Source organism: Aplosporella prunicola (genome assembly GCF_010093885.1).
Source record: "Aplosporella prunicola CBS 121167 unplaced genomic scaffold K452scaffold_35, whole genome shotgun sequence".
NCBI classification, from domain to species: Eukaryota; Fungi; Ascomycota; class Dothideomycetes; order Botryosphaeriales; family Aplosporellaceae; genus Aplosporella; species Aplosporella prunicola.
In genome coordinates this window covers 76189-99132 of record NW_022983563.1, presented here as the reverse complement: position 1 = coordinate 99132, position 22944 = coordinate 76189, and the positions used below count along the sequence as shown (strand labels likewise).

General features: G+C 56.0%; 15 protein-coding genes across 15 annotated transcripts; 9 read left to right on the top strand and 6 right to left on the bottom strand.

Annotated features, from left to right (window-relative positions):
- Positions 1-34: 34 nt before the first annotated feature.
- On the top strand, positions 35-1376 carry K452DRAFT_329444 (uncharacterized protein; the record flags this gene model as incomplete). The annotated part of the gene is made up of 2 exons (XM_033545058.1): positions 35-128; positions 190-1376. 2 exons carry the CDS (start codon positions 35-37, stop codon positions 1374-1376), a joined length of 1281 nt encoding a protein of 426 aa, XP_033392743.1.
- A 535-nt stretch (positions 1377-1911) lies between these two features.
- K452DRAFT_291936 (uncharacterized protein) lies at positions 1912-2305 on the top strand (the record flags this gene model as incomplete). The annotated part of the gene is made up of 1 exon (XM_033541276.1): positions 1912-2305. A coding segment is annotated over exon 1 (193 nt), but the record flags the coding sequence as incomplete, so codon positions are not given.
- A 302-nt stretch (positions 2306-2607) lies between these two features.
- On the top strand, positions 2608-4670 carry K452DRAFT_279190 (uncharacterized protein; the record flags this gene model as incomplete). The annotated part of the gene is made up of 4 exons (XM_033539405.1): positions 2608-2832; positions 2889-3494; positions 3547-3653; positions 3693-4670. 4 exons carry the CDS (start codon positions 2608-2610, stop codon positions 4621-4623), a joined length of 1869 nt encoding a protein of 622 aa, XP_033392741.1. The 3' UTR covers positions 4624-4670.
- Positions 4671-5775: 1105 nt separating this feature from the next.
- On the top strand, positions 5776-6160 carry K452DRAFT_302304 (uncharacterized protein; the record flags this gene model as incomplete). Its single annotated transcript, XM_033542574.1, has 3 exons — positions 5776-5845; positions 5896-6090; positions 6150-6160. The coding sequence occupies 3 exons, from the start codon at positions 5776-5778 to the stop codon at positions 6158-6160; spliced, it is 276 nt and encodes a 91-aa protein (XP_033392740.1).
- Positions 6161-6353: 193 nt separating this feature from the next.
- On the top strand, positions 6354-7175 carry K452DRAFT_115087 (uncharacterized protein). Its single transcript, XM_033535079.1, has one exon. The coding sequence runs from the start codon at positions 6471-6473 to the stop codon at positions 7002-7004; it is 534 nt and encodes a 177-aa protein (XP_033392739.1). The 5' UTR covers positions 6354-6470; the 3' UTR covers positions 7005-7175.
- Positions 7176-7950: 775 nt separating this feature from the next.
- K452DRAFT_362168 (uncharacterized protein) lies at positions 7951-9499 on the bottom strand. The gene is made up of 2 exons (XM_033546483.1): positions 8986-9499; positions 7951-8815 (listed from the first exon to the last, which is right to left on the bottom strand). Exons 1-2 carry the CDS (start codon positions 9427-9429, stop codon positions 8369-8371), a joined length of 891 nt encoding a protein of 296 aa, XP_033392738.1. The 5' UTR covers positions 9430-9499; the 3' UTR covers positions 7951-8368.
- Positions 9500-10318: 819 nt separating this feature from the next.
- K452DRAFT_236620 (uncharacterized protein) lies at positions 10319-11598 on the bottom strand (the record flags this gene model as incomplete). The annotated part of the gene is made up of 2 exons (XM_033537523.1): positions 10319-10895; positions 10985-11598. The coding sequence occupies 2 exons, from the start codon at positions 11596-11598 to the stop codon at positions 10319-10321; spliced, it is 1191 nt and encodes a 396-aa protein (XP_033392737.1).
- A 1783-nt stretch (positions 11599-13381) lies between these two features.
- Positions 13382-13922, bottom strand: K452DRAFT_114903 (uncharacterized protein). Its single transcript, XM_033535074.1, has one exon. The coding sequence runs from the start codon at positions 13817-13819 to the stop codon at positions 13526-13528; it is 294 nt and encodes a 97-aa protein (XP_033392736.1). The 5' UTR covers positions 13820-13922; the 3' UTR covers positions 13382-13525.
- On the bottom strand, positions 13923-15047 carry K452DRAFT_115052 (uncharacterized protein). Its single transcript, XM_033535078.1, has one exon. It carries the CDS (start codon positions 14643-14645, stop codon positions 14025-14027), a length of 621 nt encoding a protein of 206 aa, XP_033392735.1. The 5' UTR covers positions 14646-15047; the 3' UTR covers positions 13923-14024.
- K452DRAFT_114905 (uncharacterized protein) lies at positions 14964-15992 on the bottom strand. Its single transcript, XM_033535075.1, has one exon. The coding sequence runs from the start codon at positions 15795-15797 to the stop codon at positions 15282-15284; it is 516 nt and encodes a 171-aa protein (XP_033392734.1). The 5' UTR covers positions 15798-15992; the 3' UTR covers positions 14964-15281.
- Positions 15946-17151, top strand: K452DRAFT_115039 (uncharacterized protein). The gene has a single exon (XM_033535077.1). It carries the CDS (start codon positions 16094-16096, stop codon positions 16853-16855), a length of 762 nt encoding a protein of 253 aa, XP_033392733.1. The 5' UTR covers positions 15946-16093; the 3' UTR covers positions 16856-17151.
- A 31-nt stretch (positions 17152-17182) lies between these two features.
- On the bottom strand, positions 17183-18040 carry K452DRAFT_236548 (uncharacterized protein; the record flags this gene model as incomplete). The annotated part of the gene is made up of 1 exon (XM_033537515.1): positions 17183-18040. A coding segment is annotated over one exon (858 nt), but the record flags the coding sequence as incomplete, so codon positions are not given.
- Positions 18041-19247: 1207 nt separating this feature from the next.
- On the top strand, positions 19248-21050 carry K452DRAFT_291928 (glycosyltransferase family 76 protein). Its single transcript, XM_033541275.1, has 5 exons — positions 19248-19581; positions 19630-20162; positions 20212-20279; positions 20328-20435; positions 20484-21050. The coding sequence occupies exons 1-5, from the start codon at positions 19257-19259 to the stop codon at positions 20791-20793; spliced, it is 1344 nt and encodes a 447-aa protein (XP_033392731.1). The 5' UTR covers positions 19248-19256; the 3' UTR covers positions 20794-21050.
- Positions 21051-21067: 17 nt separating this feature from the next.
- K452DRAFT_114922 (uncharacterized protein) lies at positions 21068-21932 on the top strand. Its single transcript, XM_033535076.1, has 2 exons — positions 21068-21580; positions 21668-21932. The coding sequence occupies exons 1-2, from the start codon at positions 21342-21344 to the stop codon at positions 21876-21878; spliced, it is 450 nt and encodes a 149-aa protein (XP_033392730.1). The 5' UTR covers positions 21068-21341; the 3' UTR covers positions 21879-21932.
- A 48-nt stretch (positions 21933-21980) lies between these two features.
- Positions 21981-22510, top strand: K452DRAFT_312707 (uncharacterized protein; the record flags this gene model as incomplete). The annotated part of the gene is made up of 3 exons (XM_033543575.1): positions 21981-22186; positions 22263-22461; positions 22505-22510. 3 exons carry the CDS (start codon positions 21981-21983, stop codon positions 22508-22510), a joined length of 411 nt encoding a protein of 136 aa, XP_033392729.1.
- Between the last annotated feature and the right edge of the window lie 434 nt (positions 22511-22944).

Genomic DNA, 22944 nt, shown 5'->3' with positions numbered 1-22944 from the left:
TGGTCAATCAGCCACCAACGTCCATCCACCCACCATGCCCCCCGCCACCACCCTCGACGAGCGCTTCGAGCAAGCTTGCGCCAAGGGCGAGATCCCCCATGCCGTCCTACTGGCTACCAATGCGTCCGGTAAGCACTCAAGCACACCCAACAGACACCAACAGACAGCACCGCTAACCCTCCGGCCCAGGCACATTCCGCTACGAAAAGACGTTCGGGGTGCACGACATCGCGGACCCCGCGCGCACGCCCATCGCCCCCACGGCCATCATGTGGATCGCGTCGTGCACGAAACTCATGACCACGCTCGCGGCGCTGCAATGCGTTTCGCGGGGGCAGGTCAAGCTCGACGAGCCCGTCGCGCCGCTCCTCCCCGAGCTCGCCGCCCCGGACATCATCACCAGCATCGACGACGCGACGGGCGCCCCCGTCCTGCGCAAGAGCACCACGCCCATGACGCTGCGGCACCTGCTAACGCACACGTCGGGCCTGGCGTACGACATCATGAGCGGGAGGGTAGCGGCGTGGCGGCGCAGCCGGGGCGAGCCCGTCGGCCCAAAGCTCGGCTCCGTCGTCGAGCGCTTCGCGACGCCGGTGGTGTTCGAGCCCGGGACCGGCTTCGCGTACGGGCCCAGCATCGACTGGGCGGGCAAGCTGGTCGAGCGGGCGAACGGCGGGCAGGATCTAGAGGCCTACTTACAGGCGAATGTCTGGGGCCCGCTGGGCGTAAGGGACATGACATTTGACCTGGGGCGACGGCCGGAGTTGGGCGCGCGGCTGGCGGGGACGGCGGAGCGCGGCCCGGATGGCAGGTTGGGGGTGAATGATCTGGGCGATATGATGTACACGGGGGCGACGGAGCTGATGGGCGGGCACGGCATCTTCGCGCCCGCGACCGAGTACATCAAGGTGCTGCGGGCGGTGCTGGCCCGCGATGCGCGGCTGGGGATTGGGGCGGAGCTGTGGGCGGAGGCGTTTTCGCCGCAGCTCGGGGAGGGGAGTCGTGCGGCGCTGGGGCAGCAGCTGGGCGACGAGCAGCTCAATCGGATTTTCGCGGGCACGCCGGGGGACCCGACGCGCAAGGACTGGGGGCTTGGGGGGCTGTTGACGCTAGATGCGGTCGAGGGGGATGATGTGGGATTGCTGGGTGGTCCTGTGGAAGGACGCAGACCACTCACCATGTCCTGGGGCGGGCTGCCGAATCTGGTGTGGTGGGTTGATCCGACGGCGGGCTTGGCGGGCATCTACGCCGCGCAGGTCACGCCGCCGGGGGATAAGGTTTGCTCGGATTTGAACCGCGTGTTTGAGACGGATGTTTATCGCGTTTATGGGGCGTGGAGGGAGGAGAGGTACGAGGGGAGGGAGGAGAAGCTGTAGTTGTGGTTGTGTGGTAAGGTGCTGATGTGGTGGGTTATAGAGTTGTTTATTCGCTTGTTTATTTTTATTTGTCTGTCTGTCGTTTGCTAGAATAGCTATTTTGGATTTAGAGATGTCGTGGTTGACCTTATGTCTTGAATTGCAGATAGAGGACGTCTCCGGGTACGCCCCAAAACCATAGCACCAACCCAACACAGCCTGCCCGCGTCGTACTACCGCAGCGGGACCTCGCGCGCCGCCTGAGCGCCCATTTTCCTCGGCGCGCTAGCTGGCTTTTTTCTTTTTCCTTCCTTTTTTTCTTTCTTTCTTTCTTCCTTTCTTGCGTGCCTTGCCTTGTATTCTTGTATTCTTGTATTTCGTAGCGCTAGGTTTATTTGTATTTTTAGTGTGAGTGAGTGAGTGAATGCATGTGGGTAGTGGGTTGCGGGTTGTTGTGGCGGTATGTAGGTGTAGTAGTAGGTGCAGGAGTAGGCAATGAATCACGTAAGCATTGTATGTAGAACTTCTTCCCTGTATTTGGTTGTTGCCTATTAAGTTTTTTTTTTTGTTTTTTTTTTTTTTTTTTTTTTTTTTTTTTTTTTCGCATGCTGTTTTAGACGATTTACATGCTCCTGTGGTGCTACTTTGAGATTATCGTCCTGCATAAGCTTAGGGGTGCAGCTGAGAACTGATAGGTTGTAGAAAAAGTGTCCGATTCTCAGCCTTGCAGGCTCTTATCGCTTACTGTCCGATGCTTAGTTTATTGCGTGCCTTTTTATGGCTGCCAATTTTTATCCTTTCAGCCTTGTCAGGCGCTTCTGTGGCAAACCCGTACTTAAATAACCCCGCCTCCCCAGATTGGGAGCCTTGCGACTGTCATCCTAATATTATTTTCCCTATTTCAGCTTTATCCAGGCAACAGCTAGACTGTCACCTCGCACTGAGGTAGTCAGAATGATGGCCTCCATCGAAATGCACCCATTAGCCCAAGAACCAGGAGAAGTTTCGTCCGTGCGACCGCTCTTAGAGCCGACCAAAGTTGGTAAATGAGATGCCATCTTATTCCTGCTTTATCCTTCCGATCTAAGTATATCTAACAGAAAACAAAGAAGCCTCTGAGAGACCGGTGTCCCGAATCTCTAAACGTGCACTGAGCCCAAGGCCACTACGAGACTCTGCACAGTCCCTCACAAAGCGCCTTATACCGCACATACTACTTCTACTAATTCCGCTTTGCTTTATCGGTAATGTTATGGAAGACTGCTTACATACAAAGCTCACGCTTACCAACTCTGTGTCAGCTTTGGGTGTGTCCGTCCTTTATATTCGCGGGAAGACACACTCAGACGCGAGAGACGTTGTCACGCAAGCCGCCAGAGTAGCATCAACTATTTGGCCTATTGCATTCGCGGCGGTTATTGGACCGATGATTCAAGTCTTTGCTTTAGATAAAGCAGAACGTGGCACAAGCCTTGGGGTTAGCCTCTTATCTCACAGACCTGTAGGCTATACCTGGCTAATACAACGTATTAGATGCTGGAGATGCTAATGGGCAGCCAAACGCTGGTTAGCACGATCAAAAGCTGCTACAGCCTTAGGCTATGGGGCCTTTGGGCAGTTTTGTTGATTGCCTTGTGGACACTAAGCCCCGTTGGGGGTCAAGCTATACTACGATCCATATCACTCGAAAGGTCCGTGGAAAAGACAAATCATGCCCTGATTTACCATCCGGTTAACAACATTACTTCGTTTTCCCAATCCCCCTGGGTAGGACCTTCAGGCACAAACTCTCTGTTTGGTCAAGTACGTGCATTGTTTGGAACGGCTCTTTCGTCATTTAGCTCACTTCCATTATTCTCGAATGGGTCAGATCCTGATTTCGAAAATACCATTGCACAGCTCGGCGGTAAAGCGGAAACAATAAAGGCCATACAAACCGACGTATGGGGAAACGTTAGAATACCCTTTCTCCAACTCCTCCCAGGATACAACAGAAGTGATCTTTACCAGTGGGTGAATGTGCCTACGGAAGAGGTGCCACCATATGAGTCTCTTATAGGTGTTCCCATTCGCGGACTACCTATGGGTGTAGTTGGAAACATGACTTTACAATTGTCTACATTCTACACTGCATTCAAAGTAGGTTTACTTACAACCCCTAACTTTAGCTCATATTGATAAGAAACCTTAGTGCACATCCTGGACGAATATGACCACATGGCTCAAATCAAACCACGATACACGTTTCCGACGTAGCACCAGATCGGAAAAACAGAAACGTTTCAACATAACCAGTCCGTATGATTACATTCTATCCGAATCACAAGGTTTTGGTAGTCAGCAAATTGTCAGCATCTTTATGGACGTAGTGAAGAGCGAAGCAACAACAAACACTAATCATGGCGCCTTGAGTGTATACAACACACTTGTTTTCGGCACAAGTTATGACGAACTTACAACCTGTACTGGTAGCAATACCTATGTCGATACCGATATCTTCTGTAGCAGAGCAGTGAGCACGGGGCCCATCTCTTGCACTTCCAAGAGAGTCCGTCATTCAAAAGACCTGCCAATCGCATCCGACAACACTGTTTTAACCACTGTGGGCCCAAACAGGGGCATATTTGCCGAAACAATACCCTGGCTAGCGCCGTCTTACCATCCAGTAGCCCTAGGCCTATTAGAAAAATACCTTGTCAACCCTTCAGCATCCCGGAGGCAATTTATGTGGTGGGATGAAGGCAATTACAGCACACTACCCATGGAGGTTTTTCAAGCACGACTAGGTCTCATCTTCAACACTGTCGTTAGGCTTTCCATGAACACCTCCATAACAACGGGTAATGGTGGGCTTGAAATGTCGACAGACAGAACCGCTTTCGGTGAGCAGACATTTGCCAATACGACAGGCGAATGGTCTTACTACTCCGAGCCACACTACAAGCTTCACCGCCGCTGGTTCGCGCTCTACGCCATTGCTACTAGCCTCATGACACTCTGCGCGCTCTACACCATCTACCTCAAAAGCCGCATTCGGGCACCAGATTTCCTCGGAAACATCTCAGCCTTGACCAGAGACTCTGCCTGCATCGACGTTCCAGAAGGCGGTACCGGAGACGACGGTGTTACCAGAGCCAAGCTCTTGAAGGACAAGTGGGTCAGGATCCAGGACGTGCAGCCCGATGAAGCGGTTGGGAAGATTGCGTTCAGTGATACTGAGTTTGCTGGGAGTGGAGGAAGGTTGGACTGGGACCGGCTGTATCGGTAGTTTGGTGAAATTGCTGTTGGAGCTCTGCGAGCGAGCGGTAACGGGGTAGCACTTGGTTTTGGGAATATTTGGCTTCAGGCAAGGTTGTAGTTGAGTTTGATTTCTTTCTGAAAATGTTTGGTAGTGTTGTAATGACACCGACAACAAAGGACAAAGGCTCAATCGTGTTCCGGGTAATGGTGCGGTGATAGCGTGTGCGTAAGAGCCAACTTCAACACCACCGTTCAGCACCACCTCATAATCTAAACAGCTTCAAACTTCTAGTACATACGACCATAGGTCATAGAGAACAAGGCATCCCGTTCGCTCTGCCAAATTTAAGCTATGAACCGGTTGATTAGTAGTTAGGTGGGTGACCACTAGCGAATCCCAGCTGTTGTATGTTTTTATATTTTATCTTTTGCTCCACTGGAAAGTTAAGGTGCAAGCCGTCTTCTATTGCCCTGCTGTTGTTTGCGTTTGAAGCTGTGGAGCTCCCAAAGCTACAAGCATTCAATCAGTGAAGTCCGCTAAGGCAAACCCACAAATACAATAGCATTATTCTGAAATTGCTCCTTAGTCCATCTGGAGCTGGGTTTATATATGGTATTCTTTAAAACGAGCCTACATGCTTTTTCAGGCAATTGTGTTTAAAATAGCTATCAGTGATGATTTATTGATTAATCTATACCTCGGCCACACCACAGGCATCATTGTTGTATCCCTGGTTATTACAAGCACATACCACGTTCTTTCAACACATTAAACCACACTAGGTAGCTACTTTTTATAAGTCAGCCTGAATTTGGCTTTCTAAGAAGTTATACATGCATGCCTTATCGCCTGTCATCACGTACTGTGATCTCTTGAACCTAGCTACTCCGTGCTTTTTGGTGTCACACCGCAAGTGCAGGTTGGACAACACGTAAAGGTATACTCGCAGGAGGGGGCTCAAATAGCCGAAGCAGAGGCTTCTTTGTTTAAACCCCCCTCATGCACGATAAAGCAACAAAACCCCTCCCCCTCACCCGACCAAGCCGAGCTCGGCCTCAATCTGCGCCAGCAATACACCGGGCGAATTCCGCCAACCACTGATACGCGTCATGAAAAGCATCTCAGACACCGCGCCTTCGTCTCAAAAGACGGAGCCTTCACATTCTCTACACCAAAACCATGCTCCAAGACGCCCAAAACCAGTACTACTACGCGACAAGCAAAAACCGAAGCCACGCCAGAGACAAACGTAACCCACAAAGCCTCGACACCGTCGCCATCCCCTCCTCACACATACAGCCACCATTTCCCCCATCTTCACGCGAGCGTTCTCGCCGTTGCCCGAGTCTTGCTGCGTGAAGCGGCGCAGTCTGCTTGGTTACGGAGACCGCGATGCCAGCAGCAGCATCAACAGCAGCAATGTCGTGCTGTCCGAGGCCGAGGTATACGAGGTCTTTCGAAGCAGCCGCACCCGAACATCGCTGCATACCACGGGTGCGTCGTTAGCGCAGATAGTAGGACCAGCGGGCTCTGCTTGACTAAACACGAGATAGCGCTGGCGTAGGGGGTCGCAGACGCGCGAGTGTTTGGTGCGGAGCGCTGGTTAGCGCAGATTAGATCGGGGAGGAGATGCGGCAGCTTCATGGCTATGGCTTGGGCTTCGTGCATTGCGATCGGAATCCGTGTAATGTCGTGCTGAATGGCGATGTGCCTGTTGTTATTGACTTTGATTCTGCACGCGCTGGGGCGAGAAATTGGGCGTTAATAGGGGACGATGGACTAGATAGATGAAGAGTTTGTGTTTGATGAACCGGAGAATAACGTTTATAGCTTGAAGATACGGCATTTTTTGGGCGATAGTTTGTAAATTGGTAATGAGACACTCTCTTTTCCCCTTCCATGAGTATAACCGCCTTAGACAAGGAGGTAAATACTTCGTCCATGCCTGGGCGAAGCTAACGCGCCCGTGTCGTCTCGTCTTAGAAGGAGAGCTAAGATTGATCAGTTACTTTACATTTTACATATCGTGGTTGCGCACCTACCGGTCATTTAGCTTTATACTCAACAGAAGATTTGCAACTCGTTTTCCCGCAGTCTTTTACTTTGTATATGTAGCTAGTCCCATCATCACTTCGTATTCCCGTCCTCAACCAGCACGCGTTTACGGGGTCGTTGGCTTCTGCGGTGGCCATTTCGTCGTATATATCGGGTTCGGACAAGTAAGGCAGGAGCCGTGTTTTCGTGAAGGGTTTGTTTATGTGCTCGTAGTAAGGAATGACGGTAGGCAGAGTGGCGTTTTATCTATGAGCAGGCGCTGCCTCGCAGAGAGGATGGCTGCAATGCCCGGGCTGGCGGTAGAGCACACGAGGATATTTGCACCACACGAGCGTGCAACAAACGACGGGTAGGAGCATGCTTGGTAGCACAGTCCCGTGCCTTTTCAGCCGATTGTAGACATGCTAACGGCAGCATGCAGGATAGTCTTCGTGATCGCCGATCAGGATCCAACCACCTACCGTTCACTGCGCACTTTCGCAACGCTCCCGCCTCCACCGTGACGCCCGCACAACACCTACCGCATTCTAGTGCATCGTTATACAAACCGAGTTCAAACCTTTCAGGCAACCAGTAACTCCTCAACTCTCCAGCCCGGATATGGCGTACATGTTGGCCCAGGCCGTATCCTGCATAGCCTCCAAGTATACCAAACTCTCGAGCGAATTCTTAGGGACACTACGCTGCTACTAGATCAAAGAATCCCGCACTTTGGGACGCAGGAACCGGGCTGGCCAACTACTTCCACAAGGCAGTTCCACAGCGCGACCCAGCCACCTGAGTCTCTTAGGTCTAGGTTTAAGTTTTTGGACGGAAGCGGGAACATCCGCTGCGGCAGGGCTGGGCGGGAGTCTAGCGAGCAAGCAAGGCCCATGCCTTTGCCGGGGGCGTAGATACTTTCTTCTAAGAACGGAGCAGTGTCGTGGTATGCAGATGGGGGCATGCGGCGGAGATGGTTGTCCAGCTTCAGGAAGTGCGCGGTGGGGCGATGGACGCCCGGTGCAGAAGTTCTGGCGCTCATACTCATGTTCGCATTCAGAAGCGTTCTTGTAAAAGGGTAAGCGGAAGCTTTCGTCTGAGAAACTGTTAAGACGCTGCTGCTATACGGCGTCTACGGAGTAGAAGTGCCAGGGTCCGAGACCGATGCCTTCCATTGTAGATTGTAGTGAGACTAACGATGGTGATGGAGCTGAAGCTGCAACGAGGCTGCTTGCTTCTTGTTGGACCCCGCTCTGGTTTTAGAAATGACATTTGATGCCCTGCGTATGTTAACAAATCAATAAACTCAGGTAATCTTACCTTTCTATTAAAAATGTTGAAATCTAACACTTCTGGAAGCGAAGGCATTGCTTCCGCACATAGAGACTGCCACTGAGCTGGCGATCGTCACAAAAAGAAACAGAAAGAGAAAAAGTAATTACAGCATAATACTGCCTCAACCTACCTTGTCCAACTGGAGCATACAGGCACTTACATGCGAAAGTCGACTTCGTAACCTTTTTTGTCCAACGCCCTAATACATGTATAGGTAACTCCTTCATCAAGCATAGACACCGTTTCCATACGAGGGCGTCCGACTGGTCCAAAACCCTAGCCATCCGAGCATCTCGCCGCACCCAGTCCGTCTCCATACCCACAAGACGACGGCGAACACGTCCCCATCACAGCAAAGCTGCCTCTGCCATGGACGACTGTGAAGATTCCGGTGTATATTCCGTCAGAGTGCCATCGCCGCCATCACCAACCCCGCCACAGCCACCTGCGCCACGCCCGCACGTACTGCCGGGGCAGCATTTCCCGTATCTTGCGCCGCGCCAGCAGCCTCTGTGCTCGAGACTGCAGCTCCCGATGCGGCATCCGTTGGCGAGGTAGCCGAGGCCGAGGAAGCAGAAGCAGAAGCTGACGCGCCGCCAGTAGCCGACGCCGTCGTCCCCCCCGCCGTCGACGCGGCCGCGCCGGCTTCCGCAGTGCTGGTAGTAGTAGTAGCAGTAGCGGCAGCGGCCAGCTTCTCGGCTCCGCCCGTGATGCGTACCGCCCAGGTCGTCATCGAGTCAAGCGGGAGGTCCTTGTGCCCGTACTCTCTTACCTGCGCGCTGCCGATCGAGGCCGAGAAGGAGCTGATGCAGCTCGACATCTCGTTGTAATCCTCGGATTTTGGCGAGTTCTGTTGAGGCACGACATGCATTGTCAGCATTGTGCTCGTATGTGTCTAGGTAGTTCCCTTTCTCTGCGAGTCGCTTCGAGAAAGACGGGTGTACAAATTGTCTTTAGCCCGATGTGTTGCGTTTTTTCCTTGTTGGATCTTAGTGACAACAGGAAATGAGGCCCTCTTACCAATAACAACCTTTCGCAAACGCTGCTAAAATGGTCCCTTGCACTGTATATTTGCGTGCACACACCGTCTTTGCCCGAAGAAGTGCATATGCCAGTTCCAGGCTCATCCTGATCAAACCTGATCGTCCTTTCCGCCTCGTAGTAGCCAGGCGCGAGCGTTACGATCTGGGAGGTGTAGGGGTCGATGAAGCACTTTTCGTCAAAGGTAGAGACGCCGGGCAGTTTGCGACGAGCAATCCCCGAAGCGGGATCGGGGGCGGAAGATGTAGAGTCGATGCACGAGAACTCGACTGTGGTGCGGTTGCCGTCGACTGCGATGACGGACACTTCTGCCTTTGCTGGGTTTCCCCACCAAAGCTTCGTTTTGGGGAAGAAGAAGCTCAAGCTAGTCTCGGCTGAAGCGGTGCTTGCGCCGGCGAGGAGAGCGATTGTCGTGATCAGCATTGGTGAGACGGTCTTTGACGGTGCTGGTCCCGTAATCGGATGGAGTCGACGCGGATTAAATAGGCGATGGATATGGGCGGCTAAAGCGCGAATACGAAGAGATGTCGTGCGAGGTAGCCTGGCCAGGATGGATATAGCCGAATGCTGAAGGTGAGGCCTGCGTTCTGTCACGCGCGTGACGCGACGCGACGCGATTTACTGATCATGCCTGTTGCCTGCGGCTTGCTCAAGTAAAAAAAATCATTGATCGATAGATTTGACAGGCAACGAGGCAGAAGTGAAGAGAGAGAGATAGAGAGAGAAAGAGAGAATGTGTGTGTGAGTGTACGAGCAAAGAAGCAGCTGTGTTGCTAAGCCCTCGCACTAAGCTCTGCCTCTCCAACAACCCCCCAGTTATTGTATTTTGGACGGCTTTACTTATTGCTTTGCTACACTATATCCCTAGCCGGTATGTCCATATCACTGAAAACTGACAAGTGTCTGCAGAAAGTCAGCTAGTGCTTTAGGTGCTTCCCGCAATGACCCAGCATCCACAGCCTCCCCTTCGCAAATGCTATTTACTGTATTCGTCAAGCAAGCCGCAAAGATGCTTTGTAGCATATCGTCCACGGCCTAGGAAAAATTCTTCCTCTCAGCTCTTCGTACCGCCTGGCCCGTTTGCACCAACTTGGAACCGACCGGGGTGCTTCTTAGTCTTATCTAGCTCATCCTTCCCCCTCTTCTTCTTCCTCTTCGTCGCCTTGCTCCAAACGCCACACCACCGCAGCCAACACAAGCCGTTCGTTCCCATCTCAAGCAACCCAAAGTCTCAAGCTAGCACAGCACAGCACAGCAGCACACCCAGCCACAAGCAACAGCAACCGCACCAACGCACCCCCGTCACTCCTACCTACTTCCAAAACACCGTCCCCATCATCAGCCTCCTCGCAGTCCTAAAAACCGTCGCCTCACTCACGGCGCCATCCTTACCAAACCTCGCCGTAACAAGCAGCCTGCCCGAGGGATGCCCCACCGTGACGCCGCACTCATCAACCCTCTTCGCCGGCACAACGTCACTCACGACCGTCCCCTCAATCCTGCTGGCCGCGGCCAGGGCCAGCGCAACCGTGATCGGCACCGCGCGGTGCGGCTGCCCGACCGACAGCGCGCGCACTACTAGATCCACGTCGCTAGGCTGCGGCGCCGGGCTGACGACCGCGATCTTGGGCACTGAGGCCGGGCAGTCGGCCGCGGAGGCGCAGAGGCGCATGGCCTTGCCTGCTTGGCGACGGATGCGCTCGAGACGGGCGAGGAGGGCGGGGTCGGCGTCGATGGCGTCTGGGAGGGGCAGCGGGGTCGGGAGGCCGAGCGCCGCGGCCGGGACGAAGACGCAGGGGTTGCCGACGTCGATGCAGGTGGCGGGGACGTTGGTGTCGAGGGTCGTTGTGGGGGAGGAGGTGGGGAGGAGGGCGCCGGTTTTGGATCCCCTGTGTGAGGAGGTGAGATGGAGGGAAACCTAAGACGCGGCAGAGGAAGATAGGTATGAAAGGCAGAATGGAATGTAAGCAACACCTACGCGGGATCCAGAAACGCCAGCTCGACCTTCGCCCCCGTCCCGCTGACCCCATCGATCGCAAACCCGCCGCGCGCAACCGCCTCCCCGCCCTCAACCGCAAACCTCGCCTTAATTATCTTCCCCGTATTAGTATTAAAAATCCTAACCACCGTCTCCCCGTCCCCCTCACCGACATGCACAATCCCCCTATCAACAGCAAACGGCCCCACCGCCGCCAGCATATTGCCGCAATTACTCGAGAAGTCCACTTCCGCATCCCTGACCCCGACGGCCACAAACGTAAACTCGACGTCCGCGTCTGCGCGCTCGCTCGCGCCAACCACGCAGACTTTTGACAGCGAGGAGATGCCGCCGCCCAGCCCGTCGAGCTGGCGCCCGTGCTGCGGGTCGGGCGAGCCGAGTGCGCCGAGGAAGATGGGGCTCCAGGCTGCGCGGGAGGCGGGTAGGTCGGCGCGGGAGAACATGATGGCGCGGGAGGTGCCGCCGCGGTAGTAGGACGCGGGGAGGCTGTGTTGGGTGCGGGGGCGGGGAGAGGTGTGGAAGTGGCGGCGGGCGAGGGGGAGGGCGCGCGGGAGGCGCAGCGTGGTCTGCGCTGGGCGGTGGGGGAGGGCCATTGTAGCGCTTTTTTTGTTTGGTGTTTTTTGGGGGTGCGGGTGGAGGTTGAGTGTAGAGTAGTGTGGGAGTTACCTATACATAGGTACGTGAGAGGTAGACCTCGGCCCGGCGGAATGGGTCCGCGCCGCTTGATATGTACCCGGAAAGTCGCGTCGCTCTTGCTCTTCAGACTGGTACTTTAAACAGATAAATAGAGGCATGGTGAAGCTTCTAGGACAGCGGCTGTACAATCCTAAAGCAGCGCCGTGTATACGCCATAGTAAGAAGATCTATCCAGCCCGATGGACACAAAAGCATTATCCAGCGCGTCCTGGCAGCCTCGAGGCAAAAACAACACAGAAGCAGGAACAGTCGTTACCGCAGCAAGGCACATTGTTGATAACCAGGAGTATAGGTATGGTGTTGAGAGGTATGTCTTGCCGCATACAAGGCATGCAGTCTGTCTATCTCGCACAGCAGCGACAAACAGATAGACTTCACAAGCTCTGAGCACACGCCTACACATCCATCTTCAGGTGGCATTAATCAGTGACGTCCCAACGCCCTCACTGCTAGAAAAGCAGTAGTGAATCGAGTTCCGGGCCGAGCCTATTCAGCAAGCAAACAACGGTTCCGTGTTTGATACTCCGTGACCGCAGCTCTAGCGCCAGATTCTGGGTAATCGAGTCGGTTTGCTGGATCCCTGTATCTAGGTTCGGTGGGGTAATCTGGTGTGCAAGTTACAGTTGTTTTGGAGTGGAGTTCTCGCCGCACGTGTGCTGGAGGAAACGAGATTGCTGTTTCCCTTTCGATGTCTGGATCTGGCTGATAAGTGCTCGCGGTGAGCCAGCTACGCCTGTGTCCTCTTCCTCTGCTTGTAAATCCGCGGGTTTGTCCGTCGCTTTTACGTTGGTTTTGTCGTACGGTTTTTGTATGGATGGGAGCGGCTTGTTGGCTTGGCAAGTGGCGGACTTTCGTAAATGGAGGATAAGGGAGTGAGCGGCAAGCGGAAAGAATCTGAAACGGGATGAGAAGAGACGGCTATGGATGTGTTAGACTGCGTCTTTGTGCTTAGTGAGAGAAGTAGACGGGAGAATGTGGCAGATTGCGCATGCTTGACTGTTTCGCTCTGCGTGAGTGAAGTGGAAATAAAGTAAAGAAAGATAGGAAAAAAGGAACCACTATGAAACAAGAGCAAGAAGAAACGACATAGCGAGCATACTCAGCTCATAACCTGACGCAGCACAGACAGGCCCAGCCCTTACCGTGCCCGCCGCAAACAATCTAGCTTGCTAGGAGACAACCGCTTACCAAGGCCAGACCTCAAGCACGCAACCAACACAGTCGACTCTCCAACAACCACACACCAGCCTACCACAACGCCGCCTCACCCACCTACCTACGTACCCACCAGTCCATCACCACCACCATCACAATACCAACCATGACCTCACACCTCACCCCCACAGCACGAACCCTAACCCAATCCGCTCGGCCCTCGATCAACCCACACGTACCCGCCCTCGGACCTCCGACCCAGATCCGACATCCGGGCTCGGTCGAAGGAAGCCACACAAGTCACATGGAAGTCACAAGCGGAAGCACCTCCACAGCCGGGCACATTAACGCGCCGGAACGCCGGAACGCCCGGCATCCGAGCGGTCACAAATCGGCACCGGCACAGGCACGCGCTCGCTCACGACAAAGCCGAAGCACGCACGCCTACGCGCAAAGGCGAAACGCGCAGCTGACACTGTGAAACATGGCGGCGGCGCGCCTTGTATGTACTGTGCCTGTTTACGCATACGCATGCATATTGTGCACGCATGCCGGGTCGTTGGTCGGCTCAGCGGCCGGCGAGCCCGGCCGGGAGGCGGCGGCTCGGGTCAGCGCGGGTGCGGATTGCGTCTTGACTTGGCTTCGCTAACTACGGTACGTATGCCTTGGCTACAGTATGGGATGCGTGAGAGTGATTGGACGGCCTGACGGGCGTGCATGTAAGCAGACCCAAGACGGGTCGACCTGTATGTAGTTATGTAAGTAAGCCGACCGGCGACCGCACGACTGCAGAAGGATCGTGCATGCAGCGTGCAGCGTGCAGTGCAGCGCAGCGTGCAGTAGCGGCGGCCCACGCCGAGAAGCCGTCGTTGGTGGTGGTCGTGTCTCGGTCGTCGTCGTCGTCGTCGTCGTCGTGGCCGGAAAAGCCAGTCGGCCGACCCAATGCGGATATCCATCATCCATCGCCAACCCCAACCTAAAGAAAAGCAAAAAGTATTACAAAAACACCAACCCGTTTCTCCATCCCCATCTCCGTCTCCGTCTCTATCCTCTCCCCTCCCCCGCTCCTTGCTACGTAGTATGTACATGGGTAGTGTTCCCCCACACATGCAGTCAGCCCCCCCCACACACACACCCTACACACACCGCACACCCTACACCGGGCCGCTCAGATCCCCGCGTCCCGTTGCCGTTGTGCCGTTGTGCCGTCCTGCCGTGTTGTAGCACATGACGCACGCACGCACGCGCGGGCAAGCTGGTCCATCTGAGCTAAGACGAGCCGAGGCGAGCCGAAGGGATGCGATGCGGGGGATGTGCTGTTTGGTTGTCGTGTTTGTTTGATTGGGATGGCATGACATGCAGGAGGCCGCTCCTGCCTACTTCGTTCGGTAGGTTGCTGGTTGCTGGTTGCTGTTGGCTGTTGGCTGTTGGCTGTTGGCTGTTGGCTGGTGGCTGGTGGCTGTTTTGGGCTTGTGTATGTCCATGTGTATGTCCATGTCCTTGAGGTTGCTCCCACATCTAGGTATCTGGCTAAGAACGGAGACGGGGGCAACGGATGTCGAAGACGAAGGAGAAGAAGAAAGAAGAGGAAGGGGATTGGGATTGGGAGTGGGGTATTCGGTGCTAAGATAATAGAATATACTACATACACACCACCATGGGGAAAGAGGCAAAGCCGCATCGAGACAGACAAACAGATGGATTTTGAACAGATACACAAACAGACCATCGAGCCACCAACCCCAAAACCAAAAAACCCAAACCACAGCCCGCTAGCTGCGTACAGCATGAGCAAGCAGCCCACCTCGCCACCCCTCCTACCAAATCAAATCAAACCAAGCCCAAATCAAGCCCAAGCCCAAGCTCGCAGCCAAGACCGCGTCCGGCGCAAAAGCCGCAACGCCCGTGTTCCCGCGCCGTAGCTGAGGAAGAAAAAGAAAAAGAACAAGAAGAAGAAGAAAAACAACAACACCAAACATGAGCAGAGAGAAACTCCGTCCCTGGGAAGGGACACGGATAGATAGATGGATGGATATCCAGCAGCAGCGCAGCGCGAAAGCCGCAAGCCGGTTGTAACGGCGGGCAGAGATAGAAGAAAGAACAAGAAGAAGTGAAGAAGAAGAAAAAAAAAAAAAAAAAAAGGAAAGAAGCAAGAAAAACGCCACCATTACCAGCACCAGCACCCATCTAAGTTTTCCGCGCAGCCCACCACGCCGCAGCCAAACGCCGCGCTTTTACCCGTTTGTGAAAAGAACAACGAAAGAAGAAAAGAACAAGAAAAAATAACGCCGCTGTCCTAAAAGACAAAGACCAAAAACGCAGTACCGATAACGACAACGATAAACCGAATCGAAAATGACGGAAATGGTGACGGAGCGGGCCCATACTGAGTGGCCAGCGGACCCCAGCAAGCAAGCAAGCGAGCTCAGCCACCATCAGACGATCCAATAGTCCAACAATCCAACAATCCAATAATCCAACATTCCAACATCATCAGCCCACAGCATGCGCTGACATCAGTCGACCGACCGACCGTGGACAACAACGACGAACAGACGACGGACAACCAACAGCGACAGCAACAGCGGCGCCTTAGGCAGCATGCTGCATAAGCATCTCCAGCTTCCGAAGCGGTGAGCGCGCGCGCGCGTGGCTCGACGCGGCGGCGGGGGCCGCTGCCGTGGGTCCGTCCGTCCGTACTCCTACGTTCGTGGGTAGGACTCGATAGCGCAGGTCCATGAGCCGAGCTGAGATGCTGGATAGCGACGAATGGATGAAGGAACGAAAGAAGAAAGAATGCGATTGAGAGAGCAGTGGTGCCGTGCACACACGGTGCGTGCGCGCTTCTCAGATCCGATCGATCAGATCCCGCGGCCGTGGACTCGTCTCGTCTCGTCTCGTCTCGCGCCTTCCAGCAGGCTGCATGCAAGCACGCATGCATGCGCGCATCAATCCTCCACTACCTCCACCCAGGGTATCTCCGTAGCCGTACTCCGTGGTTTTCGCTTCCCGGGTCGCGCGCATCCGGGGCCCTCCGGGCCAGCCTCTCGGGCTGGGCAGCCAAGTTGCCAACAGTGGATTTGACTTTTTTTTTCCTTTATTTTTTTTCCTGGTTCTCGTCTTTCGGCCTGCGCCAGAGCGTCACTGGGCTGGCCGCACACGCGCACGCACGCATGCACTCACGCACGCACGCATGCTCGCACTCGCACCCCGGCACCTGGCTCCCGGCACCTGGCAATGGGACCAAACAACCAAGACAAACACGCTTGCATGCTTATCGCGCACTGCGCACCACCATCGTCTTCCGTTGTCGTACAAATCGCCCGCAATTCACCTCTTTTGGCGCTTGCTCCTAAACCGGCGCAGCAAGCCGCGCACGCCCCCCTTCTTCTCCTTCTCTTTCTTCATGTCTTTCTCCGCGTCGTTGCCAAAGCCCACGCACGCACCAGCGCCAGCCTTCTCATCCACAGCCCCCCGCTCAGCACCAGCAGTAATTACTGGCGCAGGGTTGCTCGTCGGCGCCGGCGCCGACTTGCGCTTGTCGGCCTCGTCCAGGCGCAGACCCAGGCCCTCAGGCCCGCTGGGGCTGTCGCGCGCACCGGGCGCCGCGGCCTGAGCCTCGCGCGTCGGGGGCCGGGCGTAGAAGGCCGACTGGGCCTTGGGGCGCGGCGCCGCCGGCTTCGACGAGTGGACCGTATACGGCTGGTGGCGCGACTGGCGCGGCGTGTCGTTGTCCGAGTTGGAGGAGTCGTCGTCGTCCTCGCCGTCGCTCGACCCGCATGTCGACGCGTACTCGCCCGAGAACTTGTGGTCCTCGATGGCGGGGAGGACGAGGTCGTCGTCATTCAGCAGGATCTCCGGGGTGCGGGGCGGGCCATCGCGAATGTCGATGCCGCTGCTGTGGCGCTTGGGGTTGCGCCTGCTATGCGCGCGCCGCATGAAGGCCGTGCCCGTGCTGTGCGCCCGCGTCCGCGTCTTCGGATCCGACGTGGGCGCTGAGTGGATCGTCTCGGACGACCCGCTGCGCCCAGGATCGCCGCTCAGCATCGCGAGCGCGTTGTTCCGGTGAAGCAGCCGCGAAACGTGGCGGTGGTGGTGCTGGCTCGGCGCATCGGGGATGCCCGGGCTGCTCGATCGCGAGGGCGTCGTGATGTTCTTGATGCTGGCCATACTCACCGTCCGCACGGGCGAGAACGGCAGCGGCGACGGACAGGGGCTCGAGGTGATGCTGTCGCGGATGCTGTCGCGGAGCGAGTCGCGGTGATGGCGTTGGCGGTTGTAGTTGAAAACAGGTGACCAATTTTCGCGGAACGCGACCCAGATGCCCGTGACAATGATGAGCTTCCGGAGCTGCTCGTCCGTCGTCATCGTCGGCGTTGGCTTGGCATCGTCGGATGCGTCACCGTTCTCGCTGCCGGCGGGCGAGGGCAGAGGCGAGTAGAGGCTTGGCGAGGGCATGATATATTTGTCCCAGACGTCGATGCTGGCGCGCGTCATCGAAGCAATAACAGGGTGCCGGCGGCTTCCAGGGGTGATGGTGCTGAAGTTGAACTTGCGGTCCTCGGTTGGTGCTGACGTCTTCTGGCCACCGTTCTGCGCAAAGTTGGCCGATACGCGTCTATTGACCTGCAGCCTTGGCACCCATCGTGCCTTGGTCTGCAATCCATGCTCGTCGGTCGCAACGAATTCGTAGCCGCCGTTGGGCATGTGTGTCACATACCAGACCGAGTCGTCGTCCATGCACACTTCCGTCTTTTCCTCCTTCAGGTTCGCGCACACAACCCCAACAACTTCTCTAGACTCCAGGTCATCGTCGCTCTCCTCGGGCTCCTCCAGGTCATATTGGCCGGCCTTGGCGATGACGACGTCGTCGGGCCCGAGGCGTTCCTGGTGTCTGAAAACACGGTGAAACTTTCGCTTCAGCCTCGGGGCAAAGGTGGTCGAGGGGAGAGCTTCGTAAGCGGGTTTCGGACGGGAATGGGCGGACGACTGGTGCAGCTGCAGCAGGACGCGGGGACGCAGGTGCAGAGGCCCGACGCGGGGAGGCGGGTGGGCGAGGCTGTAAATCGTCTTGGGGCGCGAGGATCGCTTTCGAGAGGGACCGTCGGCGGTCGAGGTGGTGGTGGCGCTGCGGATAGAGCCGGGCCGCGATGGAATGGTGGTTTCTGGAGGAAGGGCGAACATGATGGACTTGCGAGGCTTCACGCTACCATCCGAGCTCTGTCTCTTGACGGCGGACTGTAGAGGTGAAGCCAAAGGACGTTGCTGTCTCGCAGCGGAGGAGAGGACGCTTAGAGGGGAGCGAGGGGCAGGAGATTGCGTAGCATTGACAGGACTGGCCGTGCGCGATGAGAACTCGTGGCCGTGCTGGGCCGCGGCGAAAAACATGGTGCTCGAGGGACTGGCAGCAGGCGCCTCCTGCGACGACTGCTCATCGCCCAGACGGTCGGCGGAGCCTATGATGCTGGCCGGAACAGTGGGCTTCCGGGTTTTGTTGTGTTGTTCCTGGTCGAGGGCCGTCGTACTCGTACCTGCAATGACGGTTGGCGCAGATCATGCGCTTGGGTACCAGGGTCCGAGGCGTGGAGATCACGTTTCGGCGTGTTTGGACGTTGGGGGTTCGGTGGCTATGTAGAGGGTGTGTGTGTACAAGAGGGGGCCGTGAGTGGGGAGAGGGAGGGGGGAGGGGCTGTTGGCTTTTGTCCAGCTCTCTAGTCTTTGTGTAGCCCGACCCTGCGACCAAGCCCTTTGTAAACGGAGCCGGGCGGAAGCTTGGGGGTTCCTGAGGTAAGCCAGCCAGCTTTGATGCTCCCATGGAAGTCGGAACAGCAATGAGGCCGTCTCCGTCAGCTCGCACGTAAGCCCGCGCGCTGCTTGGGTGTGGGGCTCGTCTGCCTCGCGACAATCCATCCTTTTCTGCCAACACACGTGCGCATTCCTGGTCCGCCGCCGCCCGCCCCCCCAGCCGCCCGCGCGCCAGGCAGCAGGAAGGAAAAGAGTGTGTGTGAGAGAAAAAAAAGCATAATGGGTGTTTCACCATGGCCAGCTGGCGAGTGGGGGGGAGGCGTCCAGGGGAGGGCTAGATCTCGAATGACAAGCGGCTGCAAAAAAGGCCGAGGGAAGGCCAGTTGGTTGACGGCAGGACCGGCAGCAGCCACACGAAACACACAAGCCAACGCCAACATGTAGATGGCAGTCACGTGCGCGTTATGTTCCATCGGCGAATCGGCGTTTCGAGCTCCCGCCCGCCGGCCGCCGCTCCCGTCCTTCCCGTTGCGCCGCCTGCACTAACTTTGGAAACACGCTCGTCATCACGCCTCGGATTCCCCCAAGTTCCGCCCATGATCCATCATCCCTCATCACACGCGCCCCGTAAATCCACGCAACCCCTCCCCGAATCATGCCCTCCGATGCTCTCCTTTCCCGCCCGCTGGCCAGCCCTTTCGCCTCACTGGCTGTCCTCTGCGCCATTTGGAAGATCGTCCTGTTTGTCGTTGCTCTGTCCAGTCCCGGGCCAGGCTACGACACCTCGACTATATTGTTGTTTGGCACAGATGCCGCCAGTTCCATCCCCCTTTCGGCCTCGCTCGGATCCCGCCTTGCCGTCAAGCTGACCCGCTGGGACGCCATCTACTTTGCCAAGCTGGCACAGCGGGGCCACGTCTACGAGCAAGAATGGGCCTTTAGCTGGGGCTTCGCGCGTCTGATGGCCAAACTGGCTGCCGGTATGCTATAACATTGGCCGCCACTGCTCCCGCTGACTGTCGTGCCAGCTCTCCCGACTTCTGAAGGCGGTTTGACTGCGCAAGCTTTGTCGGGTATCTGCATCGCCAATGTCGCTCATTTGCTCTCCGTGCTGGTCCTGTACCGCCTAGTGACCCTCATGCTGCCAGACCCGAGTGAGCGCAAGACGGCTTTTCTGACTGCATTGCTCCACGTGCTATCCCCTGCCGGTCTGTTTCTTATGGCGCCTTATGCCGAATCTCTCTTCTCCCTGCTCAGTTTTGTTGGTATGCTCTGCTACTGCTATACCACGACGTTTGATGGGACGTCGGCCGTAATGTACTGTTTGAGTATGCTCGCTTCTGGCGCCTCATTTGGGCTGGCCGCCGTCCTTCGCGGTAACGGTCTGCTGAACGGTATCATTTTCGCATATGGTCTTATTTCCCATCTGGCGTCCATTTCACGGGGCGAGGCGCTAGCGACGGCATTCAGGAGGATCATCTGTACCATCCTTGCTGGCTGCTTGGTAGGCGTCGGCTTCATCCTGCCTCAATGGATAGCGTATCAGCGATACTGCTTAGAGGTGAGCTGCCGCCACTCTAACCCGTATCCGTCAAATTAACTTCGTGTAGGAATCGGGGCGCCCGTGGTGCTCGAGGATCCCGCCTAGCATCTACACGTGGGTCCAGGAGCAATACTGGTGAGAGAAACCTTCTCTAGCTAGTCGTCACATACTGACTGCGCACAGGAATGTCGGTTTTTTGCGATACTGGACGCTATCCAATGTGCCGCTCTTCCTTTTGGCGGCGCCAACATTGTGGGCGTTGCTGACATCTGCGCAGCGAGTCATACTGAGGTACGTGTCAGCGACTTCGACGCCTCTCAGCTTGCTGATGGATAGCAGAAAAATATATGCATCTGACAAAGGTCAGCCGACGGCGGCTCTTCCGCACGATGCCATGCTGCTGTTCGCACTTCCTCAGCTCGCGCTCGCTGCGCTGGCCTTGACCAACTTTCACGTCCAGATCATCAATAGAGTCTCCTCTGGATACCCGTTGTGGTATATGGCCATTGCAGGGGGCCTCAATGAGAAGAGCCAACTGCATTCTTTGGCGATCGCGCCGAAGCACAAATCTAACTGGATTTTGCGGCTGATGATCATTTACTCAGTGGTGCAGGGCGGGCTCTTTGCGAGCTTTCTACCCCCAGCATAAACCCGGACCCGACGGTTTAATGCACGACGCATGTCAGATCAGCTCGTAGACTAGTGCTTCGACGTGACGAGAGCCGCGCGACGCATATCCAGATACAGGTGACGGTGAGGGAACTGAAAATTGAAGGTTTGGAACAATCCCTTGTACGCGACTTTTGGTTTCGCCCAGACACGCCGTGTCATCGGCCTCACGCGCCATATGACTTGGCTATGAGAAGTAAGGGTGCTCCAACGCGAAAAATTATCGGATGACTCCCAAAATTCTTTAGCTGTTCAGAGGTTGGATAAGGACCCTTGTGCTACCGATTCACGCTAATCTGGTGTGCCTACGGCTATCCCACTGCAAGGCACATTTGACTTTGAGACCTTGTACTACATCTCCGACAATGTTCGTTTGTCAATGGTCGCCTGTCCTTCGCCTCCACGATGCGATCGGACTACCTTGCTGCCATTGAAGCTGCGTGTTTCAGATGGCGTTGGCATGTGGGACTGCTTGGCATCCATTACCTTGAAAACTAGGTTAGTATTCGTGACATAACGACGGGCCAGATGTTCGCAGGATGCACGCTGCAGCCCAGGAGCAGGAGTTGTCGCCGTCTCCGCATCAATGGGCCTGCCTGGAAGGACAAGCTCATTGTAAGTTCCCCATTTCGAGAGCTTGCGCGACGGTTTGGCGCACAAGAGATTGTCAACCCAAGCCCCGTGGCGTTGCGCACAGGTGGCACAGCATCGCTTGTACGGAATCTCTCGGTACCTTGTACAGCCCCGCGGTGCAGAACTGCGTGTAGGTACGCTGCTGCTAGATCTTTCTTCACACCGAATCTCTATGCATCAATCGCAGTTATTTTCAATACAGTCAATTGAATCATGTGTAGCATTTGGTGTCCTTATTTCCTTCATCATTTAGTGCGGCCCTTCAAATTTCTTGCCCCTCACCCCCCTCTGCAAGGTACGCCCTCCTTCCTCGCATCCTCTGCTAAGCCGGCACCGAGCACGGCCATATGGGTTCCTGCATTGAGAGGCCTTAGCAGGAAGGCCATGAAGGCAGGATCCGCGATGCTTAGCGGCGAGCAGTCTGTGGTATAAGAGCAGGAGTGTCATCTCAACGTCAAGTCTGATCTCCAAGGCGACGACCTCTTTCCTCACCTTCATTCACTCTTTTCTGAACCCTAGGTTCAGGTAGCAAAAATGCAGTCACTCGTTTGCTTGTCCCTTTTTTTCGCCCAGGCAGCCTATGGCTCCCTCGACCAGCGCCAAGTCCGTCTTCCTAGTTGTCAGGATGAGGACAATTGCGGATTCGCCGTGACCGGAACCAGCCGTCCGGCCGTTTTCCAGACGCTGGCACGCGAGGATTGCTCCAGCTACATGACGGACACGACCACATTCGGACATGTGTACGTTATTGAGACTCTAGTCCTCCAACGGGGCTATGGACTCCTGTACTGCTTGGCCCATACTCATGTTCTATAGGACGGAGACGACGGTCTCGACAACGACCGTCACGCTTCTGTACAATGGCACAACCACGCTAGCCAAGCGGGCAACCACGGCTCCCGAGCCGACCGGCAAGAGCGTCCCCTGGTACGCCTGGCCTTGTGACATCGAACGGTACGCCGAAGTATGCTCCTGCTTCGGCTACCCCGCCGCAACAGCCACAGTGAGCGCAGCGGTACGCGGATCCCTTCTCATGCCCCTCCTGCCTCCTCCTGCAGCACTAACATTAATCCCAAACCATGACAGACGGCCACCTACACCTCCACTGCGACGGAGTACCTCACTGTCTTCCTGCATCCCTTGCTCGGCACCAACTCGACGTCTACGCGCTCCTGGCCGCCGTATCCCACGGCCACCGAGCTGCCGTCCATCACTACGTGGTGGACTGAGCCTACTCAGACTGTTTCGGAGCCGGATGTTTTTACCTCATCTACGGTGGAGGAGTCGTCGACTGGAGGCTGGAATGTTTCGATTTCGGTGGGAACGGTTACGCCCTCCCCGAGTGCGTTGAACACGACTGGGCCGGCCTTTACTTCGTCGGTTGTGGTGGTTCTTCCGACGTCGAACTCCAGTTCGTCGGTGGTGGCGGTGCCCCTTCCGAGCACGTCGGGCACAGCAAGCGTGTTGAACGCGACGAGCGCGCTGAATCCGACGTTGA

Excerpts from the sequence above, each read along its gene's own strand:
- K452DRAFT_115087 (XM_033535079.1), top strand. The coding sequence starts at position 6,471 with ATGAGACACTCTCTTTTCCCCTTCCATGAGTATAACCGCCTTAGACAA.
- K452DRAFT_115052 (XM_033535078.1), bottom strand. The coding sequence starts at position 14,645 with ATGCTGTACGCAGCTAGCGGGCTGTGGTTTGGGTTTTTTGGTTTTGGG.
- K452DRAFT_114903 (XM_033535074.1), bottom strand. The coding sequence starts at position 13,819 with ATGGATGATGGATATCCGCATTGGGTCGGCCGACTGGCTTTTCCGGCC.
- K452DRAFT_362168 (XM_033546483.1), bottom strand. The coding sequence starts at position 9,429 with ATGCTGATCACGACAATCGCTCTCCTCGCCGGCGCAAGCACCGCTTCA. Across the intron at positions 8,816-8,985 it reads TTTGCGAAAGGTTGTTATTG|AACTCGCCAAAATCCGAGGA; the intron begins GTAAGAGGGCCT and ends GTGCCTCAACAG.
- K452DRAFT_115039 (XM_033535077.1), top strand. The coding sequence starts at position 16,094 with ATGGGACCAAACAACCAAGACAAACACGCTTGCATGCTTATCGCGCAC.
- K452DRAFT_291928 (XM_033541275.1), top strand. The coding sequence starts at position 19,257 with ATGCCCTCCGATGCTCTCCTTTCCCGCCCGCTGGCCAGCCCTTTCGCC. Across the intron at positions 20,163-20,211 it reads ATCAGCGATACTGCTTAGAG|GAATCGGGGCGCCCGTGGTG; the intron begins GTGAGCTGCCGC and ends AACTTCGTGTAG. Across the intron at positions 20,436-20,483 it reads GCGCAGCGAGTCATACTGAG|AAAAATATATGCATCTGACA; the intron begins GTACGTGTCAGC and ends GATGGATAGCAG.
- K452DRAFT_114905 (XM_033535075.1), bottom strand. The coding sequence starts at position 15,797 with ATGCATGCGTGCTTGCATGCAGCCTGCTGGAAGGCGCGAGACGAGACG.
- K452DRAFT_114922 (XM_033535076.1), top strand. The coding sequence starts at position 21,342 with ATGTTCGCAGGATGCACGCTGCAGCCCAGGAGCAGGAGTTGTCGCCGT. Across the intron at positions 21,581-21,667 it reads CGGTGCAGAACTGCGTGTAG|CATTTGGTGTCCTTATTTCC; the intron begins GTACGCTGCTGC and ends AATCATGTGTAG.